The sequence below is a fragment of the Lathyrus oleraceus genome, chromosome 7 (genome assembly GCF_024323335.1).
Source record: "Lathyrus oleraceus cultivar Zhongwan6 chromosome 7, CAAS_Psat_ZW6_1.0, whole genome shotgun sequence".
Classification (NCBI taxonomy): Eukaryota; Viridiplantae; Streptophyta; class Magnoliopsida; order Fabales; family Fabaceae; genus Lathyrus; species Lathyrus oleraceus.
This window is the reverse complement of record NC_066585.1, coordinates 207,051,761-207,078,580: the sequence shown is the minus strand read 5'-3', so window position 1 is coordinate 207,078,580 and position 26,820 is coordinate 207,051,761. Positions and strand designations below refer to the sequence as shown.

Below are 26,820 nucleotides of genomic sequence, written 5' to 3'. Positions count from 1 at the left end.
GTGTTCAATAATCTTCCACCTCCAGACCACGAATGGCATACACGCCATCCTAACTCTCTCGGTTCAAGAATATTGAACAGGGGCAGCTGTCATACCCCAAAAATTACCCATCATTTTTCCTAAAAAAAAAAAAAAAAAAAAAAAAAAAAAAAGAGAATTTTTTTTTTAATTAATTAATTAATTAATTAATTAATTAATTAATTAATTAATTAATTAATTAATTAAATAATTAAAATAAATAAATAAATAAAATATAACAAATTATTTTGGACTTGGGTCTCCCTCAGTCCAAGCCCATTACCCACGAAATTAGTCTATAAATACTGAAGTTTCAGTAGGGGGAGTTACACTTGGAGTTACACTGGGAGATTCACTGGAGAAAGAAGGAAGAGAAGCAAAACACTCTGAGGTTTCCTTGGAACAAAACCTTGAGGAAAAAGAAAGAGAGAGAACAGAGAAGGACGGATAGAAACTTTGGCATAGGAACCCTGCCTACCCGGAGAATTCAGAGTAAAGAAACCCTGAAGGCAGCCCATCTGCACCGAAGCCATCGCCGTCCAATTCCCGCTGCCTAACTTATTCCGATACTACAAGTGGTCAATCCCTTCAACCTTGAATTGGCAAACAGGTTTGCGTATCTCTATTGTTTATACTTTCAATTGGCCATATCTACATATATAATGTATCATGATTAAATGTTGATATATAATTTGCTTTCGTATGGGAATCTAAATACGCCTGAATACCCTGAATGTTTGACCATGTTATTCCTGTGATAAAATACCATAAAATTCAAAGTTCCTAACATGGGGCTGTTTTCAAATTCAAAATCCGTGGCCTTCGCTAGGCGAGGCAGAGGCGGACGAGACAGTACCTGATTCTTCTAGTCTGTTTTTTTTATGTTTTTATCATAGCCATGCATTATTCATCCTATCCTATTTATTGTTGTGATATTTCTCCGGTGTAATCTTCGATTGCACCCTGATTTGGTGTTCTGACATGTTTCTTTTTTGAGTTTCGTAAAGGTTCACATATTATTGGCTAGGTATTCCACTTTATTTGTGGGATACCCTTGTGGAGTTTCACCCTAAATTAACTTTTAATGTATTAATTTCTAATGTATTAATTTTTTAATATATTATTTTTAATAATTTTAATGTGGAGTTTCATCCTAATTATATAATTAATTGTAAAACTTTGCCTTTGAATAAGTGATCTTGGACCTCTCTTTGTTGCCTTACGATTACGATATTACGGTCATGTCCCGCGAACGTGGGGATACCCTTAGCAAAGACCCTTCGGTTAAATCATCATAAAATAAATTATAGTCCCTCGGATGTTGCCTTCGAATATACAACTTTGTCCCTCGAGACCCTCCGATGTTGCCTACGGTTAAAAGATGATAGTCCCTTCGAATGCTAAGGTATCCTCGTAACTGTTGCCTTCAATGACCAATCGATGGCCCTACGATGACCCTTTTACATCCAAAGGATAAAACTACTTATTTCTCAATAATAAGGACAGTTTTACCCTCATAAGGATAGGAAATACTCATAAAGACCTTGGGTCGGTATAACTCTTAATTGCTGGCTCACAACCTAAAACATTTTTTCACACCTCACACCTTTCAAAATACCTTCAGAAAATCACCACTTGGTATACATTCATACTAGAATCATTACCGAGTTATATTTTTCTAAACAATTTTCAAAACTAAACGAGATAATCACTTTGTATACATTCATACAAGAATCATTACAAAGTTAAATTCTCTTTTCAAAACAATTTTTCTAAACAATTCACAAACACTTTTTTTTTAGACAAAAATAATATAAGTGATCGAGCAATTAAGAGCCCATGGATAACCATGGATACAAAGGGTGCTAACACCTTCCCTTTGTATAATGTACCTCCCGAACCCAAAATCTAAATTAAGGTTTTTCCTGTTCTTTTCCACCTTTCCTTATTGGATAAAAGAAAAGTCGGTGGCGACTCTTGCTAACCGCGACATTGCGATTAAAACCACAAAAAGTCCAGTTCACCGTATGACATATGACATCAACCCTAGATCAAGGTACATTGCCCAGGTAATTAATCCCACCATATTCAAACTCAACACTGAAGGCAATCCATCAAAGAACAAAGAACTTCATCAAAACCTCAGAGTATGGCTCAAGATCATTCTGGGAACCATTCATCACCGCCCAGCATCGAACTCCTCTGACTACATCAATACAGATCAGAAGTGTATTCTGTATTGCATTCACAAGGGTTTAAAGCTCTGTCTCCCAGCACTACTCTTCAGATATCTCAGAGACTCTGTACGGGAGACCAGAAACAACATGAAACCCAGAACCTACATCCCTCTGGGAAGGCTTCTGTTTGATGTTTTCATCGAAAATGGGCTTGTAGATCATCTGGAGAAGAACAAGCTTATGGAAGATCTGGCGATAGATACTGGAAGGCCTCTGAACTCCAGAAACCTGAAGAGTATGGGGATTCTGAAGAAGATTCAATTCAAACCCACGCTGGACACCTCCTGGGACGCCTTGAAAGATCAGAGGAAGCTGCCACATGGTCTTGCAAGGTTCTACAAGAATGAACCCAGAAAAGCAATCCTTCACTATATGCAGCGTCTGAAGGATGAAGGAGTTGACATATCTGACTTCAGATTGGACGATTGTCTAGATTCAGAAGAAGACTTCGTCAGGTTCAAAAGAGGTCCCTCTGAGAAGAAGTCTTCAAAGGCAAAGAAAGCAAGGCTAGGAGAAACTTCTGAAATAAGATCTCCAGCGCTTCTGCAAGTAACTACTGGTAAGTCTACTCCCTCTATTCCCTCTGGACCTCCTATGGCTTCCTCTAATCCTCTCCCAGCACCCATATACACCACCTCTGAAACCCCACCTTCTACAACCAGAACCTCACAACCTCTACCTAAATTTAATCTTGCCCATACATCACTACCTCTATCCGAAGTTGAAGAACTCAATCAAACCACCTCTTCATCTTCAAACCCAGATTCACCCCCTTACCTTATCCTCTCCTCTGACCCAGAACCCTCTGACCCCGCTTCTCCCACTTTAGCTCACCTTTACTCTCTAAACCAAAACTCACAACAACCACAACAACCTCCACCTGAACCTGAAGTCACTTCACCACCCCCAGAACAAACAACCAACGACCCTTCTGAAGCTCAACCCTCTGACATCACTCCCCAAAACACTTCCGCTGAACCTGAACCTCTAACATTAAACTTAAACCCTCCAAACTCCCCACCCCAAACATCTGAACCTGAACCTGAACATTCCATGCCTACCCTTGAGGAAGCCATAATGCTGTTCGCAGGGGCTTCAGTACAAAAGGTCAAGTCTCTGACCATTAACTCTGGCATCAGTGATGATCCTGACTCTGTAAGGACACACTGGAACAGAGTCATTGGCTGGATGACTTCTGAAGCCTTCAAACTGAAGCACATCTCTGAGCAAGTCAGAAACGACTTCATTAGAGATGCTGAGGCAAGACTACAGGAAAAACTTGCCAGAGAAGCTGAAGAAGAAGCAAGAAGACAAGAAGAAGAAAAAGCTCGACAAGCAGAAATCCAAAGGGCAAAGGAAGCTGAAGCCAGGGCTCTGGCCGATGCTGCTGCTGCCGCTGAAGCTGAAGCACAAGCTGCTGCTGAAGCTGAAGCGAAGGCCGCTGCTGAAGCACAGAGTACTCTGACTCAGGGGGAGTCCTCCACTGTTGTCCCTATGGTTCTCCAGACACTTGAAGAACTTAAGAAAGACCAGAAGGAACTCCGTGCCAGAATGGATAAACAGGATACCGTCAACGACAACATTCAGAACATGCTGGCTCAACTGCTTCAGAGGATGCCTCCCCCTCATAACCCTTAGGCACTTAGGATTCTGTTTGTTTGTTGCCTTGTTTTCATTGTTCTGATCTTTGCTTGTTTGCTTCTTGCCATTATCTCTGTTGCTCTTTTATCTGAATATAACATCCTTTTGATTTATTTGTTTAAGATTTTTTTGATTTTGACAAAAAGGGGGAGAAATCGAATATAGCTCTGATGAAATATATTGTCTAATACCTTAAGCACTCTGCAACATACTATTTCTTGAAAATAAATTCATCTAACATTGGACTTAAGAAATTGCAGATAGTAGATCAAAACTTCATTGCTTGGAAGCTCTGGTAAGAACTTCTGAACTCCCTAGCTCATCTCAGGGGGAGCATCTGGTCTGATATTTGTTATGTTTCATCTGCTATTTAAGTTTGTTTTGTCATCATCAAAAAGGGGGAGATTGTAAGAACAAAAATTGTTCTACAACAGATTCCATGATTTTGATGATAGCAAAGGATGAAACCAAAAATGGCACCCTAACGAAAAGTTTCTAAGTGTGCAGGGTTCTAAGGAAAGAAGGAAGAAATCTAATGATGTCATCAGATACAGAATCATATCAGATACAAAACAGCAGAACATCAGAAGCATCTGAAGTAGAAACACGCTCAAGAAGTTCTAACTCTGAGCAAAACAGCAGAACATCAGAAGCATCTGAAGTAGAAACACGCTCAAGAAGTTCCTACTCTGAGCAAAACAGCAGAACATTAGAAGCATCTGAAGAAGAAGCGCACTCTAGAAGTTCTGACTCTGAACAACGGTATATCATTCCAGAAGTTCTCAGTGTCATCTGAAGACATCATCAGAAGCCCCGAATCAACACAGGAAGATTCCAAGATTCCCAGAGTCACGCATACTTTGGTAATGGATTTCCTAATACAGAAAGAGTAACGTTAACTTCAAATTCAATGTGGTAATGGATTTCCTAATACAGAAAGAGTAACGTTAACTTCAAATTCAATGTGGTAATGGATTTCCTAATACAGAAAGAGTAACGTTAACTTCAAATTCAAATGGAAAGGAACTATATTTGGAAAGAAGTTTTTCGAGGAGAAAAAGTTGTTTTGGCAAGAAACAACAAATGTTATGGCATTAATTCCTATTCAACACAAATTATTTGCCATCAATTTCAACGGTCCTTTCACTCCTATATAAAGAACAGCAATCACATTAAGAAATGTGGATGAACAAGAGCAAGCATACACTGAAACATCATCTCTCTCTCAATATTTCACAAAGCTTTTGCTTAGAACGTGAAACACTTTTATTCTTACTGTTGTAATATTTGCTTATCCTAGAAGCACTCTAGATTACATAGTTCTTTATCTATTGTTTTTATTTCCTCAAGTGACTCTGCGCAGTCTGTATACTTGAGAGGACTAAGAGATCCTTCTCTTAGACGTTGGTTGTAAACAATCTTTCAAGATTAGTGGATTAAGTCCTTGTTGAAGGCGAAATCACCTTGGCCGGGTGGACTGGAGTAGCTTTGTGTTATAAGCGAACCAGTATAAATTCCTTGTGTGGTTTTTATTTTGAAAAAGCGCTTATTTTCCAAAACAATTCAAACCCCCCCTTTCTTGTTTTTCTCACCTTCATTACTTTCATGCTAATTGAAATGTTTTATGTATTAAAAATTATTTCGATTCTTAAACTTATGGGGGCTTGCAAACCTAACTCTGAAGTCTTAAGTTGAGAAATATTTTTAATAGTAGAAAATTCAGGGGGAGCTTACAAACGGGAGCTTGCAAAACTAACTCTGAATTTTTAAGTTGAGAAATATTTTTAATAGTATAAAACTCAAGGGGAGCTTACAAACCTCACTTTGATGTTTTTATGTGATTAAACCAAGTAAAAGTTGTTCATCAAAATATATGGTTTTGTCATCATAAAAAAGGGAGATTGTAACAACAATATTTAGTTTTGCATCTGACCTTATGTTTTGATGATAACAGTACATAGATTCATATAGAACAATTTTGTACCCTAATGGTTTTGTTTAATTTGCATATACTATATATAAGTTTTGACTCTGAAGAAATGATGTGTGACATCAGCAAACTCTTAACCTAGTGCACTCTGACTCAGAGATGTGTGTTCTACAAGATAATCAACACTTCTGAAAATTTCTCATCCAAAAATTTATAACTTTGAAGCCTCTGATGTTGTCAAGCTCTGAAGTCTTACGCTTAAACAACTCTGATGGACTGTGTCACTAGGCTTTGAAGACTAGGTTCTGATGAACTGGATCAAGACTCTGAAGACCATATTTCTGAAGACCAGGTTCTGATGAACTGTGTCACCAGACTCTAAATACCAGGTTCTGATGAATTGGATCAAGACTCTATGAGAAAATAGTACACAGTACATAATCAAATATTCTTTCCACTACATTGATTTTATGGAGAAATGATTGTACTATTGTACCATTGTGTCTCCCATTTTTACATACCGTTATGCAATTATATGACGACATTTGTGTATTCCAATTCTACCCTCAAATGGATCTTTTCATTGCCTATATAAAGAAGTCTTGGAAGAATGGAATAGTGTCAAACCCTAAGAGAATATCATTTACGTGAACATTGCATACAGTGAAATATTTGAGAGAAAAGAAATATACACACAATGAACTTTTATTCATACTCTTCATAGAAAATATTTTGGGTAAAATACTTTGTAATTCATTTGTGTATTATGCTTTCTTAGAAGAATTTTGTAACACACTTTGTATCTCAATCTTTGTGATTGTATTTCCTTGGGTGACTGAGGTTTAGTCATAATTACTCAAGAAGACATTGACGATTAGTCTTTGTGGTTGTAATCAAGTTTAGTTATAGTGGATTAAGTCCTTGTGATAAGGTGAAATCACCTTGGCGAATGGACTGGAGGTAGCTTAGTTAACAACAAACCAGGATAAAAATAATTGTGTTCATTATTTTTGTTCTATGTTTTCTCATTGTCATTTTGGGTTGCAAAAGTTCTCATTCTTGAAACCCAATTCACCCCCCTCCCTTTATTGTGTTTCCATTACCGTCATATACATATGAAATATTGGCAATCACATGTAATAACAACCCAAGCCCATAGAGAACACAGATCGGGCGAGCATTCTTCGCCAACGGGGAATGATCTTCCTCATCGGTCCTCTGTATGGAACGATCCCACATTTGACCCCATAAAATTCACCGGTGCCTGCCTCCCATTTATTGAAGATTTCTCGAAAGACTGTAAGGCCATTTGCAACAACGCGCCTCAGAATTTGTCTAACTTAAAGAATAATCACTTGCTAAGGGTCTCGTTGATGGAACGAGTTGAACGTGAGACACACCAAGATTGTGAATGAGCTGAAGTCTAAGTTATCCACTTCCTAAGGAAATCTCGCCAAAGGGTGGACAATAGTGAATACCTTAATCAAAGAGAATGAGGACCTGAAGACCAAACTTGAAGTTGTGGAGTCAAAGGCCTAGGACCTCGTCATTTTAGAGAGGAACCTAAAAGAATCCATAGAGGGCGCCCTTTTCTCTAATAAGAAAAAGAAGGAGGATTTATCTACACTTAAAGATGAACTAGTGGACACTTCTTATTTGTATTTTGAGCGGGTGAATGAGCTGGTAGAATTCCTTTACCCTAAGCTAGACATAAGTCAAATTGACATATTTAAAATGGTCGATGACATCCAATTGTTGGGAAAAAAAGATGTCCCTCCTCCTGAGAGGCCAATCACGTCTCTTGATGAGGGCACTTAGATTGAGCCCGAGGGTGATAAGGTTGTGACAGAGGAAACTCCCAAGGAAAATGTTTCTCACCATGAGATCACTTCAGAGGAAATACGGTCCTAAGAGGATGGTTACTAAGCCTGTGGCTTTGACATTTTCCCCCTTTGTGGCCTTTTGCAATTCTTTTCCTTATGGGTTTTTATGCAATGATTAACGATACCTCTAAAGGTTTTTTGTACTTTCTTACCCTTAGAGGGTTAATGAAATAATGGCCCCAAATTTCTTTTCCTTATTTTTATCATGCAAATGTCTTTTTTATAATGTTTTCAACGGGTTTTCTAACTACTGTATAACTTAGTAAGGAGGAAAAGATACCTTTTTGGGTGGCTGCCTTTATAGGTGGTAGGACTCCTCCATGAGGATCCAACACAAGTTGTTGCCTCTATGGGTGGGAAGGATTCCTCCACGAGGATCCAACATAGATGATTGCCTATATGGACAAACTAAATAATGTTATAAATATTCAACCATACACGTGGCAGAGATGGTACCTCACATTAATCAGTCCAAACAAATCAATTAAACTAAACTAATCATGGTTTAACGCCCAAAGTAATTAGTGATTCATGGATTGCCTCTTCCTCTGCCACCCTCAAGCTCCTCTAGAATAGGACGGCCAAATCTTTGTCTTTGGGATATATCTCTTGTGGTTCACCTCCCAACTTTAAATTTTCAACGTTCAGTTCTTGTGTATCTGACTGTTAGGTGTGGACCACGACCATAATCACATTCTTCAACTCCAGACTTCACCTTCTCCACTCTCTTAAATCCTCTAAAATAGAAAATAAAATATGTCAAGTGTTTATCTTTTTGGAAGAAAAAAATCATATTTTTATTATTCTTATTTATTTTTCTCTGTGTAATTTTGATTTTTTTCAATTTTAGTTTGATTTCTCTTTGATAAAAATGAATATGTATTAAATTATAGGGGTACATAGGTGATAATCAAGTTTTTATAGATATATAGATTTTGATGTCTCTAACTCTTTTTATTTTGAATCGATGAAATTCATTTTATCCATTAAAATTGCTCATGATAAAAATTGGTACAACATTTGACTATAATGTGACTCTATACTTCCAGAAAATTTTATCCAAATAACCCATTTTTTCAAATAAATACCCAAAATAACCCATTTTCCAACTATTTTCCAAAGTAATCCACTTTTAAACAAAAAAATTATCTCAAAACAATGAGGCGTCAATTCAATTGGCGTCTGTGTACAACGCATAAGAGGAGACGTCAATCCAATTGGCGACAGTGTATAAACACATAGGAGAGAGAATGTATTCTCTCCTATATATTTGTACACTGACTCCAATTGGATTGACGTCTCCTCTTATGTGTTGTACACAGACGTCAATTGAATTGGCGTCTCCTTTGTTTTGAATTTTTTTTATTTAAAAATAAATTACTTTAGGCAATAATTAAAAAGGTGAATTATTTTGGATATTTATTTAAAAAAATGAATTATTTATATAAAAATTTCATACTTCCCTCGTTCAACTTTAAATTAAATGGTGTAGTTACATTTACTTAATTAGGAGATAGAGATCAAAATATTTTTGATGTCATTGCTAACTCTATTTTTGGTGGAATACTTTACTAAATTGTATTGATTGAGCCTATACTCTTTCTACTAAAAATTTATTATTAATAATAATAATAATAATAATAATAATAATAATAATAATAATAATAATAATAATAATAATAATAATAATAATAATATAATAATAATAATAATAATAATAATAATAATAATATAATAATAATAATAATAATAATAATAATAATAATAATAAAATAATAATAATAATAATATAATAATAATAATAATAATAATAATAATAATAAAATAATAATAATAATAATAATATAATAATAATAATAATAATAATAATAATAATAATAATAATAATAATAATAATAATAATAATAATAATAATAATAATAATAATAATAATAATAATAATAATAATAATAATAATAATAATAATAATAATAATAATAATAATAATAATAATAATAATAATAATAATAATAATAATAATATAATAATAATAATAATAATAATAATAATAATAATAATAATAATAATAATAATAATAATAATAATAATAATAATAATAATAATAATAATAATAATAATAATAATAATAATAATAATAATAATAATAATAATAATAATAATAATAATAATAATAATAATAATAATATATAATAATAATATAATAATAATAATAATAATAATAATAATAATAATAATAATAATAATAATAATAATAATAATAATAATAATAATAATAATAATAATATAATAATAATAATAATAATAATAATAATAATAATAATAATAATAATAATAATAATAATAATAATAATAATAATAATAATAATAATAATATAATAATAATAATAATAATAATAATAATAATAATAATAATAATATAATAATAATAATAATAATAATAATAATAATAATAATAATAATAATAATAATAATAATAATAATAATAATAATAATAATAATAATAATAATAATAATAATAATAATATATAATAATAATAATAATATAATAATAATATAATATAATAATAATAATAATAATAATAATAATAATAATAATAATAATAATAATAATAATAATAATAATAATAATAATAATAATAATAATAATAATAATAATAATAATAATAATAATAATAATAATAATAATAATAATAATAATAATAATAATAATAATAATAATAATAATAATAATAATAATAATAATAATAATAATAATAATAATAATAATAATAATAATAATAATAATAATAATAATAATAATAATAATAATAAGTGAGGTACTAGTGTGGATGTCATAAGTATTTGTCCTCTGGTGAAAAGATAGGGATTCCTGACGTAGACAAATAACATAATTTCTCAAACAATGTTTCTTAATTAATGGAGTGATAAACCTTTTTCCATTACCCGACATAATCTATTTTTAAAGATAAAAATTATCTTATCCTAGATTTCTGTTGATTATAATACCAATATCCATTTATTCAACGTCCCATTACTTTTCTATATTTAGTAAACTTTATTTGTAGAAATCTGTATCCAAACAATTTTCATTTTTAAAATTAAACAAATGTTGTTCTCAAAATAATAATTTCACTCTTATCTTTTCATAAGAGAAGGAAAAAAATATTTAAAATGAAATTTAGACTAAAAAAAGTACTCATTAAGTTTTTTTTTAAATAAATAAATTACAGACAAATCACCAATTTAATCATAAAAAAACAGAATAAATAAATTAAATCTTGGTTGGATATTAGCTGTCAAGTTTATTTATGACAATATACAACTAAAAAAAATCTTACCTAAGGAATTTTGTTATTATATTATTTTTGACAAAAATTATTATTATTTTATTCATTCATTTTTAGTTTATAAAATCACATTTTCACCTTAACCTGCACCCCCTCCTCCTTCTTCTTCTTCACAACTCTGTTTCTTTCTCCTTTTCCTCCATTGATAAGAGCTTCCACTACTTTTTCCTTGAAGAACCAGTTCATCACTTTCTCTATCAATCTTTGAGCTAGTAGTGGTGTCTGTGACTTTGATCAAGTTTTTTAATTTTTCATGCAAAAGTCTTGGAATGAAATTGTGAACACAGACACTGCGTAAAGTTACAAACTTTCAAGCTTTTGGAACATACCCACAAAGGTTTTTTGCTTCAAAGTTTTAGATGATAGCTAGTTCCTTCTGCAATGCTGATTCTATGTTTTTAGTAAGTTCTTAAAACCCTTTTCCTTTTTTTACCTTTCAAGTAAATGGGGTTTGTTATTTTTTCATATGAAAGATTGTTGTAAGAAAAAGTTTGGTTTTTGAAGTCCAAATCCTATGCTTTATCTCTAGATTGTATATGATCAAAAAATTTCTTCTACACAAACCCAAAAGCAAAGTCTATGATTCTCTCTTGAATAGTCATTGTCTTCTTTTTAAAAACTAATTAATTATTCATATGTCCTTATGCATTTTGTCAATAAAGATATCCTTTATTATTCAACTGAAGTGGTTGGGGAGATTTTGTAAGCAAGTTAGATTCATTCATGCAAGGTGTATGTATATGTGGATATGTGAATTCATTTGTGTATGTATATGTGTGCATGTCTTTGTCAAAGCTAAAAAAGAAAAACAAATTGTGTGGGACCACCTAACATTTTTTTGAGGCTCTTGGTAACATCAAAAATTGATAATTAAATAATAATTTTGATATGGTAGATAGATAGAATCACAATCTAGAAAGGATTTTTGTTCTTGTATATTTTTGGAGTGTTGAATATGTGGATTATTGTTTGTGATAGTGATGACCTTTGGCCATTTGGAAAGAGAAGCTTATGTGTTTTGAAATTGCAATGCATGGCTGGCTTGTTCTTTTTCCTTAGCATCAAGACTTTGGGACCACTTTTGGTTTTGTTATAATATATTCATAACATACCAATCAATCTTACTAGTTATGGGTTATGGCTTTTAATTTTTGCATGCTGCGACACTTATGTCAGGACTTGAGACCTATTTCGGAGCTGTTAAGTTTTTGGAGGCTCTGTGTAGGTTAATTATGGTTATATCGTGTGATGAATCAAGTAGGGTCCTATTTTGCCACGGAGGTATAGTTTGCCTTGTACGTCTTCAGAGACGGTCCTGAGCAAATATGGATTTGAATTGTTTGTATTCTTAATTCACACAATCGTGCAATTAGAGTGATTTATATCTTTATATTGAATCAGACGATTCACATCATATATTTGTCAAATTGTTGGTCTGCGTCAGAGGTGATTGGAGGCGACCCATACTATCCATTGGAAGAGATACGGATAGATGGTTTTTCTAATACTTTTTTTGTTGTTGTTGTTGCTACTAGAGTGAAGAGGGGATAGATGTTAGAAAGATGATGGAACATAAAAGGAGCATTTGCTCTGTTGATCAAAGCAATTATAATTCAATTGCATCTAAAAAGCAAAAGCCTGATTTATCGATCACCACTAAGGTTTCTTTACTTTTTCTTTCTCCTTTATTAACTTTTCTTGTTTAATAATACTACTGTTTCCTTTTTTTTTTACCTTTTCTTTCTGTATGCATTCAAAGTCAAACTATTTTCTGTATCCAACTAACCTGTTGCAATGAACTCTCCTTGATGAGCAAAGATATCAGAAATAGAATTTTTGTGTTGTGTTTTTCTCCCATTTTTGTATGACCTTTCTAATGTTTCTGCCAATAGGATAGAAAGGAAAAGATTGGCGAACGAATTGTTGCTCTTCAACAGCTTGTTTCACCTTATGGAAAGGTACGCAACAACTGATTCCTTGAGCGATGCATTATTTGACGAATCACAGTCAGTTGTTCTATAACTAGTGATGTTCTAAGTTTCTGTGAGCCTAAAAGACTGCTTAATTTCTATCTGCAGACAGATACGTCTTCTGTTCTAAAGGAGGCAATGGAATACATAGGGTTCCTTCATAAACAAGTTAAGGTTTGTCCATTCATGCTGCTTCGTGCTCATGTATCGTTATTAATATCATAGTAACAATGCCAAAAACATGCTTATTTTCTTGGACCAAATTTAAAAGGACGTTGCACATTCCAGATTATGTTGACACAATTTGACTTTGATCTTGTGTAAATGTTTTCTTTTAATGTTTTAACAGCTGCTTAGTGCTCCTTACCTTGAAACTACACCAGCAATCCAGATGCAGGTGAGAATAACATGAATACTACTACAAAACTGGAATAAGATCTGTGTTAAACACGAGGTCGAACTTTCTTTTTTTGTGGATTTTTCAAGATGACATTGATGATCTATTATTTATGCGAATGAGAACCCTTGGACAAGGATTTTGTCAACTTAGATGATATGGCCTTAAAAATATTCTTAATATTATGAATTGTAATAGGATTCTTACCTTTGCAGGATACAGAGTCATGCAGCCTTAGGAGTAGAGGGTTATGTCTTGTTCCTGTCTCATTTACTACTGGAGTTGCTGAGGGCAATGGTGCAGACATTTGGGCTCCGATCAAGACCACTTCGCCCGGTTCTGAGAAAGATGTTTCTCAAATTCAGTGATTAACTTTGTCAACTGAGCAACCTTAAGGTTGACAAGTTGCTAAACAAGTCTATTAGCATTAAAATTTATTGTCTATTATAGATGGAATCATAGTACCTAAATTAGTCATAAGCTTTAAGAACTCTTCTATGAAGAAGTTATCCCATACCTTAATAATTTTAAACTGGTGATGGGAGTAACGTTTCTAGTATATATGGATTCAGTTCTATGTGCTGATTTTTAAGTGTATATTTAAAAATTCTAGTTGTATGATGAATGGTTCCATGTACTGATTAGCTTAATGAAATTCAGTTTCTATGACATGCATTTTCATCTCAAGTTGATTAGCTTAATGAAATTCAGTTTCTATGACATTTTCATCTCAAGTGTAGATGTAATATTTGACCCTAGATTTATTCATATCCACTCAATGATGAGAATAGTCAAAGTACAGATCTTATAGAAATGCCAAAACCAGTAGTTGATATTGAAACAGTAGGTGCACATTATTCTACAGTTGCCATAAAAGAAACAATTTATGGGTTACAATACGTTGTCTCTACAGTTACCATAACTGGAAAAAAGTAAACTGCCCTATCAGAATCAATTATCACAAAAACTCAGAATAATTTGAATTATTCTGTCCCTAGTATGCAGTGACAAGGGCGAGTCTATCTGGTTTGTTTAAGTTACAGTATATACTCCTTTCACTTTTTTTGAGCTTATGACAAGAACAAGAGTGCAAAGCATGGAGAGATCGAATAGAAGCTTCTCAAGCAGCTCCCACCGAAGGTTTTACCTTCTCTCGCAAATACTGCAGTATATGCTCGCGTTTCCAATTATCAATTCTGCAACAGACAAACAATAAAAAAGATATGATAAAAGACAACTTACACCTCCTTTTTTTTTCAAAAGAAATCAACAAGAGTACACAGAAAAACATAGTTTTCACAAGTCACAACTGCTTTTCTGTGAAGAGAATGCAGGTAAATAATAGATATTAAATCAATTCAAGAATGATTTTACAAGCTGTTGTGGCTATTCTAGTTCATACTTCTGCTGCTTTAGAGCCCATGCAACCATAAAAAATAAAAAAATAAAAAAGTTTCTACATTTTGCAAAATAATTCAGATAACTGGTTAGAAGATTTCTTATTTCAGTGTAAAAATCATTTTCATCACAAGTAAACTACAAAAATCCATAAGCATAGTGATACTGAACAATTGCATAATGAGTGCTGTTTTACCAACTCCAACACACCTCGTAACTAAATGGGACAAAACAAACACAATAATCACAGCATTAAACTTCTATATAAATTTTATCAGAATTATGTTAATAATTATTCTACCACTCACATCAGCTCCCAATAGCAAATAAGTAACACATTTGAAAAGTCATAGCATTCCAATAGTTTACTTGGGGATATTGAGTAACAGGGTGCAAGCAGGGTATTTATTTGTAGATAATCAAGAAGTCTCACCTGATTGTTTCCTTATGCTGGCCCACATCATCAAGCATAATTAACTTTGGTGGAGAATTAAAAACATATTGAACTTTAACTGATGGAAACTGGTCTTTTTCATCTTCAATAAAGCCAACAATTTCAGGATAGAAAACAAGTTTCCTCATGCAAACTTCCAATAATGCTCCAGAGTATGTAATCTACAATTACATAAATATAAATTACTATAACTATAATTCCAAAATGGGATTAGAGGTAATATATGGTGGACAGGTGAAATGACACAAAATATATGCAGTAATTGCACACATTCACGCTCGATCCTGATATTTAGTTACTTCCAAACTTTGATATTGGGCAAGCTAGTCAAACATTGAGATGATAGTCTTGCTTAGGGGATATTTTCATTGCTTCTGTCTTAAAAAATACTCGGTTGATATGCTTTGTTTTTGTACTTAAATGCTACTACCTTACTTTCAAGTGATTTCTAATCTCCAATATGTAATGAAGGAAATGGTAAAAGCAAGATGATGTTGTTTTCATCACTTACTTTGAAAATTCTTGAAAGCATGTCATCGAGTTGCGAAGCCCGGATACTCCAAAAATGACAAAGCATCGGTGTCTGGCATGTATTTGACTCCCATACGTGTCGGATACATGTCAGATAAGTATCTGGCAATTAATTTTATTTTTTAAAATGTGGAGCTGATAAGTTTGGGATACACATATATGTGCATGAGATACAGCTGGCTTGTCCATATACACGCGATATGTGTTTATATTTAATACTTTTTAAAATCCTTTACTAAATAGAATTGAAAATCGTTTCATTTTATGCAAACCTTCCCCTCCAAACTGTTCACATTCATCCCTTCATTTCCCTCCCGCTCTGCTTCATTTTCTATGATTCACACATGTTTTGTTTTTGTACGCCACAACGTCCTTCCTTCACCTTCACATGAACAGGTTTGTTTACTCATCCTTCTATTTCTCAATTCCGTCTCATAACCTCCATTCATCCTTTTAGTTTTTCATCTCTTTTGGTATTCTCCATTTCATCTCTACTGCGATTCATTTCTGCATGTCCCTGTTTTTCTTACTTCCTTTTTTCCATCTCTCCTGCTTCGCAGTTATTATGATTATTTTCAATAATGTGAATGTTTCTTAATTATCATTTTTTGTTTTGTATATATATTGTGCGTTTATATACAACAACAACAACCAAGCCTTATCCCTTATCCCACTATGTGAGGTCGGCTACATGGATCAACTTCCACTATAATGTGCTATCCAAAACCATGCTTCTATCCAAATCATTAATCTCAAGATCTTTCTTAATAACTTCTCTTATAGTTTCTCTTATAGTTTCTCTTGTAGTTTTTCATTACGTATCTGTATTTTAATATCCATGTCAATGTTCTCGATGGCAGAGAGTCAAAATCCTGCCATACCAGCCGCTTTGTGGCACTGTTATAGCGGATTATGACGGAAAAACCTGCAATATCGGCCGATATTTGCCATTGCGGGGAGCCTAAAAACCGCCGCGTATATCCGTCATAGCGCCCATGGCGCCGCTATTTGATAACATTGATCCATGATCCATGTCGTATTCGTATTGTATCAAGTATCCATACTTCTTAGTTAGCGTGTTTCTCCAACAAGCACGGTTGGAAAAGAATAACAATGGAAGCAACTTACAAGGACTATTATTTGTCCTAAACAATGTGTTGGGTTAGTTGTGAGGGTCATCATAGATTCTTACAAGTTGCACAATTAGAGCAAAATATTAGCAGGTTGTTTCGAAGTAATGTACACAGATGAGAACATTTAAGCCATCCATGATGGGTTGCATTACTAGAGGTTCTTGTATTTTACATTATCCCTTAAAAATTTTAAACAATTCACTACACATAAAGTTAAGGTTGAAGTTAGGCTAATTTAAACTCTAGATTAGAATTTGCACAAATAAGGAAACTCTAGTAATGGCCTAAGCATCATCAACAATTCCTGTGGAATCGAAATGGATCGTACCTTGGTAGTGGCATCATTGGAGTCTTCCGCGCAACACTTGAGACAATCCGATACCAACTCTGCAACCAAATTACGAGCTTAGTATAATCCTCACTTACTTTATTGAAACAAGCAAACAAAATCCGTTCGAAACAAAACTAAACCCTAGCCAATATGCAATTCGATCCGTGCTTCAGTGAAATTGATTATGAATCACAATTGAATGTGCGAGAGAGAGAGAGAGAGATCTGGAATGTATTTAACCTTTGTCTTTGACATACTCGGATAGAGTATTGCAGTCGGAGCACAAAGCGAGTCCGGTGAAACCGAGATTCTCGCATTCTCTTGAGCTCAGTTGTTCCGATGAAGCGCCGCAACTCAGAGCCAACATCACAATCACGGTAACGACGAACCCGTACTGATACATACCGATAGAGCGTTCCTTCATCTCTCTCTCTCTCAGGTCAACAACACCTGAACCAGCCACCTTGTGAAAGTTCAATGATCATTCTCATTCCAGGCTCGTCTCTGCTATTTGGGCCTCATTTCAGCTGTTTGTGGACATTGGGCTTGGGCAAGAACATTCCAATTAAAGTTATATTAAAACATCTTAATCATACCCCTTCCCTTGAGATTGCACCATAACGAGGTATTAGAGATAGGCAGGTCAATCCCATCTCAAATTTAACGGGAAAATCCGATTTAACTGGGGCAATACGGGCAAAATTCAAATTTTAATTACGGAAGCGGGGGTTGGGGGATGTTAGTACCACTTTGTTTGTGACTCTGCAACTCAACAATTCTTTCACAATACTACCTTTTTATTATTTTCGGTAAAGAATATGTTAAAAAATTTGGAATGGTGTAGCTTCAAGTGACTATACTCTTTATAATGGAATATGATGGTTCTTTTTTAACTATGGTTATCAATGAAGACAATGTGAAAAATCTTGAAGTGTTGTAGTTTCAAGTGATTATACTTTTTATGATGGAGTATAGTAGTTATATTTGAACTATGATTGTCGATGAAGATAATGAAAGTTGATGTATTATTTTAATTCAATATGAAGATCGTAAGCGTTGATTGAAAAGATACATGTTAAAGAAGTCTTACATCACTTATTTCGCAAGGAAGAGTGAGCCCAAGACTATATAATGGATTCAATTTCTTCATTACAAGATGCACCAGTCGAAAAGATTTTAAGTCTGTATTTGACTTTTTTTTATACTCTTGTGCTAAAGTGTTTTGAGATGTAGTTAAATATTTGTTTTAGAGGTGTAAGAACTGAGAGTGATTTAATGTAAATTAAGTGTTGTAATAATTTTTACATAGTATTTTTTCTTCGATTTTGAAATTTTCACATTATATCTTTATATTTAGTTTTTCTATGTCGATTTTTCCTAACAACGCCCACCAAATATATCTCTAATTTTTCAAAGATCTAAACATGATGGAAGACTATATCGGATGAAGTACAACATTGACTTACTTATAATATTATAACAAAGATGGGGACAAAGGAGCTAACAAGATATACGATACTACTATACATAACATTTTTCATGTAATTATATAATTAAATATCAAAATCAATTAACATATAGTATTATTTATTTATTAGTATATGTTATGTAAGTATGAATCTATTACCGTTTTTAAGATATTAGTGGACGAGAGTTTAACCAAGAATTCAAGGAGATCGAACCTCGTTCCAACGTCTTCATTCTAATAAATGAACATCCTACTATTAAGTCATATATAGAGAGCACCCAGAACACCTAGTACTGCATGATATGGTGTTCGAGAGCTACACATCTCACTTAAGCACATGTTCACCGAATGAATTTTATTTCTTTTTAAATATTTTAGAATGTTATCATGCATTCAACTTGACAGTTTACATTATACTAGTGGGATACCCGTGCTATCGCACGGGTTCCGTCGGGATTTATATTATATGATTGTCACTATTACTTTTCAAATTTATATATATTTATTAAGTTCATTAATATTTATATAATTAAAAATATATTGCATAAACAATTTTTTTATAAAATATGCGAGCGAACATTATTTTGTTGTCAAATTAATGAATCATTTAATATGTGAGAAACATTTGTGTGAAAATGTTGGATAAAATAAAAGGGCAGATTTATATAGCTATTCTGGACAAATAGCATAGTAAACTTTAGTTCGAAAAGTATTCTGGATCTTAAAACTAAAATGAATTTAAAACTAAAATAAATTGAAATTTGAAACATTCTTAAATAAAAAAAACAATAGAAATTTCAACCATAGTCCAATTATTCAAAGTAAAAAAATTGCTATCAAAAGTTAACAAACAACTGTGTCTTTGGCCGAATGAGGATCAAGTAGTCTCATTCAATTGAATTGTGTGTGACCACATGATGGCTAGCATGCCTGCATGACAAACAAATACAATTCATGAGTTTAAGTGAATGTCTCATAAGATGAAAAGTAAAATAATAGTAGCATAAAGCATTAGAAGGATGTTCATACAAAAGAACCATTTGACTCATATACAGTAAGCATGATAATTTATTTAATTTCATATAGTCGAGGTAAGCAAAAAAGTTATTGAATAAAGTAGAAAGTAATTAAATTGTTGTCAAAATATAATAAGATAAAAAGCTTACCGGTTAACCAAGTGCTTCGAAGACCTCCTTGTACACAACATTTGTAGTAGTCGAACACAGTGAATTGTCCTTGTCATGGATTAGGATTTTTAGCCCACTTTTGCTCTTAACTCGTGAAATAGCAACATACAACTGACCATGACTAAATACTGGAGTAGGCAGGTACAATCCAACACTATCAAGTGATTGACCTTGGGATTTATTAATTGTCATTGCATAGGAGACAATTATTGGAAATTGTCTCCGAATCAACTTAAATGGCCAAGGTGAATCAGACGGTGACATAGACATTCTTGGAATGTAAAAAATGTTACCTATGTTCTTTCCAGACATGATCTTTGCCTCTATGACATGATTTGCTAACCTTGTAACAATTAATCTTGTTCCATTGCACAGTCCATCAACCTGGTCCAAATTTCTCATTAGCATAATAGGTGTACCGACCTTCAATTTGATCTTATGATTTAGAATTCCTGATGTTCTTAATTTACTAAGAAATTCAGGAGTTAAAACTTCATAAGATTCATTATAAGTTGTGTTTGTTTTATCAATTGAATCGAAACTCAAATACTCTTTCTCTTCCCCTGAAATATCCGTTCATAAAACAAAACATAAAACATTATTAAAAATAATTGCTATAGTGTATTGTTTTATGTTTAGAAAAGATAAAAGCTAACTAACATTTACCTGGTATCAGATCCAATATGTAATGATTGATTTTATCCACAACTTCAATGATTGAGGCAAGAATGGCTTTTCCTTGTAAGAACGTAACATCTTGAAATTTTTCCAACAAATTCGGATATGTGTAATCAACGATAGCCCTTATTGGATCTTCAAAATTTGAAATTAATAATTCTTTTGGAATTTCTATCTCAACCAATCCATCATTTGGTTCAGAAATCTTACCATCACCAACTTGCAATATCCATTTTGAGAATTTTGCTAGTTCATCAGAACTTGTATTATCCCTTCCATGTCGAAGTCTCATATTCTTTGTGAGCTTTAGAACCTGACAATATTCCCAAACATAGGATGAGCTAATAGATGCATGGACAATATCAGAACGACTTCCATGATGAGAATCAGGATTTAATCCAAACAACTATAACATTATTTCTGATATATTTGTTTGAAGAACCAAAAACATCATAATTGAAACGCATAAGATAGACAAAAAATCAACTTCCAAATAGTTTGGATTATCTTGAAACATTTTTCGATTTAAAACTAAAATATAACAAAATCAAAACTATGAAATTCCATGAAATATTACAAATAACTCAATCATCATCTATCGACCATCTTCCTTTTTTATAGGTTTCATCGTCTTCGTAGAGGAAAGTTGAACACTTTCAACATCTTCTGACGCTTCAGGATTTATACGTTTACAGGGGGTCATCACAGAATTCGCAGCATTGGGGTCGAAATCAACAGATACAGATAAAGGTTCCTGAAAATCATGTGTGTCTTCAATTAGATATTGAAAGCAGGAATATATGACAACTAATTCGATATAAGATATAAAATATAAAATATAACTTACCGATAAACTCTTCATATCATCTTGTGAGGAAGACAATGAAATTGGAATTTTCGATACATCCTGCAGAGAGATAATGGAATTATTAGGGTATTTTTGTTAACTCAAATCAGAATTAAGATACAAATCAATGAGATTGAAACATTTGCCAATAATATGTTAATACATACCTCATGAGACTTGAAGGTGTCCTTAACTTTCTTACGTGAATCTTCATCGTCTTTAAAGCTAATAACCGAAAGACGATTAAATTTCGGTTGAAAAACAACTCTAATTGCCAACTCCTTCTTCAACATAGCATCAAGACCAAAAGGGAATTCTAACGGATTGTCTTCACCGGCCTAAATTTCAGCAAAAAATATACATATTAACAAAATATATTATTAGCAATTTCTTGTACAACATTTGAAGACACTCATATTACCTCCACTAATTCATTTTTCATCTGTAGAGCAGATTTTCCAATTAACTTGAAATAGTCACTATCCCAAAAGACGAAACGGGACTTGAATTTACCATCAACTCCCAACACTTCAAGCTTGTACCTATATATAAATCCCATTTAAATAGATTGAACCCAATTTATAACTCCCATTGAAACAGTTTCATAACACAACGATGAATGAATACCTTGGCACGGGTTCAGAACTTATGTGATTTGCATAGCACTTACGTTTGCCATCTTTTACAGCGACGCTCTTGGTACATTCGGCACAACCATCGTAATACCAACCGGAATTACCAACTTCAAACTTCTCCAACTTCGCTATGGTGACACATGTTGTTTCTTGTAAAATGAATTTTCACTTATATTATATAAATAACATAAAGATTAAGAGCAGATTAAAGTTTCATGTGCAGCCTGCATACTTGTTTAAGCATCGCGATCTCAGCCAAACTAATGACTTCGGCCTTCCATATAAATTTATCAAAATCGGAATACTGTGAGGTTTGAGTTATTTCAACTTACAAACTTGATGAAGAAAGCTTTGGCAGTTCAGCATTTAGGCTGCGAGTCATTATATAAAAGAATCAATATAGAGTAAAATTCTATCACCATGTACGACATTGTACGAAAAAATCATAAGGGAAATCTGATACGCCAAGATGTTTGTGAAATACCTATCCTTCAGCTTCTTAATTTCAACATTACTAATATCATTAATGATCAGCTTTGTGCCACTCCAAGCATTGGATACATTTAAAGGAAAACCTCCTTCAACACCAACTAAATATCAGCATAATGAAGCAAATACATTGGGTATTTAAATTATCAACAGAACACAATAACGTTTACCTTGCGCAGCCTTTATCCTTGCGTTTTGTAATAGAACAACAATGTTCACATCTTCCACATGGTTCTTGTAGTATTCATAAAATTGCAATGCAAAATTACCCCATAGTGTACACTGCATGACAATTTTGCTACCAATAAAAAAAGCAAAGATGTTGTGGTTCAATTACACCACAACAAACAAAAGCAAAACACTTTATGATTTTTAACAGAATGGAAACCAACAAAAAGGAAACGAATACAATGTAAATAGTTTTTTGAGTATACGAACTCAAATGTTTTCATACCTCATGTCAGTGATCATAAACACAAACTTGTTTTTGTTGTTATCTGAGTTTATCTGAGTCTGCAGAATTTCAGTAACTCCTCCAACTACGTCTTCAAAAGTTTGATTAACAATGTAAGCATACATACAAGATAATCCAAATAAAATAGGTGAATAATATATATAAATATCAACGTACCAACCAATACATTAGGCTGGAATTTTCCATCAGCAATGGACGCCAAACCAAGAATGTTGAAATAATCTATAGGAATCTCCGGGAGCTCCGTTTTCTTAACATAAGTTGAACCACAAAATACCAACTTGTATCCACGAGTAGTAGACTTAAAGGAGAAATCGTTGTTTGAGACTTTAAAGTTCTGCATGATATATGAAGCTCCTACGGCAAGATCGCCCACATATTTCGACACCAGATGGGATGGTACAATTGCTTGTATCATATCCAGCTTTTAATCATAAAAAATAAAAATGTGCCAAATTTGTTTCAGATAATCATTAACTATATAGAAATAAGTACGAAAATTAAAACATAAACAACTAACAGTGAAAATAATACCTTAGAATCAACCAAAATTAGTTCAAGGTGTTCTTTGTTTGACGAACTTCTCACAGTCCAGAGATGTCTACAACGAACAACAATCTTCCACAAATCTTTAGAATCGTTAATGTCCATCACGGATTCAATCGGTCGCGCCATCGTTGATGTAAAATCTGAAAAAATCTGAAACCTAATTAGTAGGTTACAATACGTTCAAAAAATAGAAGAAACATGATTATCAATGAAATTGTGGAAAGGTTATGGAGTTTACCGAATGGAAAAGTTGAAAGAGGAAGAAGAAAGAATTTGTGAATGAGTGACGAAAATAGGTTTTCAATTTGTGAATGAATTGAAAGGGGAAACAGAAAGATATCATGAATGAGTTGAAAGGGGAAGAAGAATGAATTTGTAAAGCCATGGTGTAGATAGGGTTTTCTAATTCCCAAAACAATTATAAATGAAACTCAATTTTCCAAATTGAATTATAAATGAAACTCAATTTTCCAAATTGAATTGGAATTCAAAGAGGCATAAAATGAATTGGTGTCTGCGTATCCAAAGCGTTCCTCGTGTATCCCATTTTGTATTTTGTATAAACCATATATGTGAGAATAAACTAAGAAATGACACCTCAGCAAAATTAATTGTCAAATCTCTAATAGTTCAGGAATTTTGAAAAAGTCAGTAATGCCCTTTTGTTTTAGTTAAAAATAGATTTGATCAAAAGGGTAAATTAGAGAGTAATTAGGGATTGTTTTTATTAGTTAGATATTAGATATGATTTTGTTTGGTTGAACTATTATGTTTTTTACCTTTTTAGATTGTTATTTATATTGTGTAATTTAAACGTGTCATTATCAATAAAATAAAACTTGATATTATAACATATAATACAATAATCTCTAATTAAAACTCATGTTAAGATTTGTTTTGACATAGTTCATATTCTATAATCAGAAACATGTCATTTAATTTTTTTTGTATGGTTTAGTTTGCATCGACACTTCAGGTGAAATTAAAGGCATGTGAACTTGTATAAAATAATGTGTTTGACTTATTTGAAATTCACATCAGAAAGATAATACTCTTCTTGTCCCAAATTATAAGACATTTTAAATATTTCACACGAATTTAAAAAATATGGAAAAGAGAAATTATATATGACTTTATAATATTGTCCTTTATTTATTATGGAAGAGAGAGAAATTTAAAAATTGGATGATGATATAATAATAATTGATAGAGGGTATATTGAAAAATATGTCATTAATGTTGTATTGAAATTGTAAGGTGACTTATAATTTGTGATAAAAAAAATTTCAAAGTGATTTATAATTTGGAACACAGAGAGTAAACTATTTGTACCTATATCGGATTAAAATGAACTATAATTCAACTGTAATTTACCAAAACAAAGAGACTCATTTCCATTTTTTCATGATCAATATCAATGTTAAACTATCTAATCTGAAACACCAAATAGACCAAATGAATCTTTGTCTCAACCACTGCGATTCAAAAAGAGTGATCAATGTTAAGTAATGTCGTCCATCAATCAATGATGATAGACGTGTTCAGTTGACCAAGCGATATTCTCAATATTTAACAAATATTGTATTAAGGATTCGATCAAGTTAGATTTTATCTTTGTAAGATTGGTTGGTTTTACATGTTCAAGCCTAATTTGCCTGAAGAAATAATTAATTTGTCTGATTTATAATCTTGTTTATTAAATTATATTTTTAATTATTTACAATTTCATTATTGTTGTTTTGCATATAATAGGTTGAATTTCATCTTGTTCAATGGAGTGCTTCGGATCATTGTATTTATTTATGAATTTAATAATTTTAAACTCTAAAATTTTCAAGTCTCAACACGCTTGCGAGTTTTAAAATTCAAAAAGCCTTTTTCAATTTCAAAATTTTCTACAAGGTTTCTAAGAGTGAAAAAAAGAAAGAAAATAAAATAAAAGTTAAACATTCAACACCTTCTCAATATGTAAAGGGTAACAAGGTCTTTTATCCATCTATTATGATTGTCATTATAGCGCTATGTTTTAAAAAAAAATAGATGTATAAATTTCAATGATTTAATTAATATTATTTCTTATAATATTTTTATTAATTAGGGTTAAATATGTTTAAGGTCTCTATAAAGTTATCTATTTTCACTTTCGTCCCTCTAAAAAATTTCGTTAAAGAATCATCCTTCAAAGATTTGTCGTCAACACTTTTAGTTTCTGACGTTATATATGAGTAATAGAAGGCAACATGGCAGGAAACGTAAAAAAAAATTCTTCTGTTTTGTCATTTATTGAAGTTTTCAGGTGAATTTAGTTGATGAAATCTTTATTATTTATTCGTTTGGAATGGTCAATAAAAACCCAACAGGTATCGTGTGTGTTCCCTAATTCTTTCACATAGTCGTTCTTCTTTTTCCCCGTTCTTTTCAGCTGAAAAAAACAATGTCACATAAGCAATGTTATCTTCAAAGAAAAACTCAACCAATGTACCACCCATTACATCCTCATCTGTAAAAAGTCAAGGTGGAAATTTGTGTGGTTGTTAAGGTTGAATGATATTGTATCAGTGCAAGAAGGGGTCCAGCAAAGGTAAGCATTTTTGGAGATGTCCATTTTGGATGGGTGGTGACACTTGTGGTTTGTTCATATTGGATGAAGATATGGATGCAAAAACTGGAAACGAGGATGGGAGCAACATGAATGATGTTGTGGGTTATTTGAAGGAGTTATATGAAGATTCAAAGAAGAAGAACAAGAGTTTAAAGAATAAACTGAAATCAGAAAAATATATTGGAAAAATAAAAATGTTATTTAGTGTAATGTCTTTTGTGTTTAATGTGTTCTTCATGTTCAAATGTAATTGTTGAAGGATTGACTTAAGAAGCATTACTTTATTGTTCAATGTGTATTTTCTATGCATTGGCAATGTTTTGGTAATAAAGTTGAATTAAGGTTGGCACAAACTTTTTATATTGTAATGAAATGTTAATGTTTGCACAAATTTTGCATAGTAACAGTTAAATTATCTGACTGTAATTGGTTAATATTGGGTTAATGTTAGCTTAATGTTAACTGAAATTAACCATTAAGAAACCTGTTATGCTCATGTCAAGAAATCAGTTAAATATTAGCTTAATACTGGCTTAATGTTTAGTAGTTATATTTGGTCCAATATTGTCTTAATGTTTAGCTCATTGATCGTTACGAAACCTTCTAATTACAAAACAAAT

At 32.3% G+C, this 26,820-nt stretch overlaps 2 protein-coding genes across 5 annotated transcripts; one reads left to right on the top strand and one right to left on the bottom strand.

Annotated features, from left to right (window-relative positions):
- Positions 1-11,102: 11,102 nt before the first annotated feature.
- Positions 11,103-14,092, top strand: LOC127108151 (transcription factor bHLH153). Of its 4 annotated transcripts, none has more exons than XM_051045576.1 (6): positions 11,103-11,457; positions 12,592-12,717; positions 12,949-13,014; positions 13,135-13,194; positions 13,376-13,423; positions 13,639-14,092. In XM_051045576.1, the coding sequence occupies exons 1-6, from the start codon at positions 11,416-11,418 to the stop codon at positions 13,789-13,791; spliced, it is 495 nt and encodes a 164-aa protein (XP_050901533.1). In that variant the 5' UTR covers positions 11,103-11,415; the 3' UTR covers positions 13,792-14,092. The 4 variants fall into 4 exon arrangements, with proteins under 4 accessions (XP_050901533.1, XP_050901532.1, XP_050901534.1 ...); XM_051045575.1 differs by having other exon boundaries at positions 13,135-13,200; XM_051045578.1 differs by lacking the exon at positions 11,103-11,457 and adding an exon at positions 11,467-12,502 and having other exon boundaries at positions 13,135-13,200.
- A 136-nt stretch (positions 14,093-14,228) lies between these two features.
- LOC127108150 (uncharacterized) lies at positions 14,229-17,817 on the bottom strand. The gene is made up of 4 exons (XM_051045574.1): positions 17,511-17,817; positions 17,268-17,326; positions 15,255-15,436; positions 14,229-14,619 (listed from the first exon to the last, which is right to left on the bottom strand). The coding sequence occupies exons 1-4, from the start codon at positions 17,692-17,694 to the stop codon at positions 14,544-14,546; spliced, it is 501 nt and encodes a 166-aa protein (XP_050901531.1). The 5' UTR covers positions 17,695-17,817; the 3' UTR covers positions 14,229-14,543.
- Between the last annotated feature and the right edge of the window lie 9,003 nt (positions 17,818-26,820).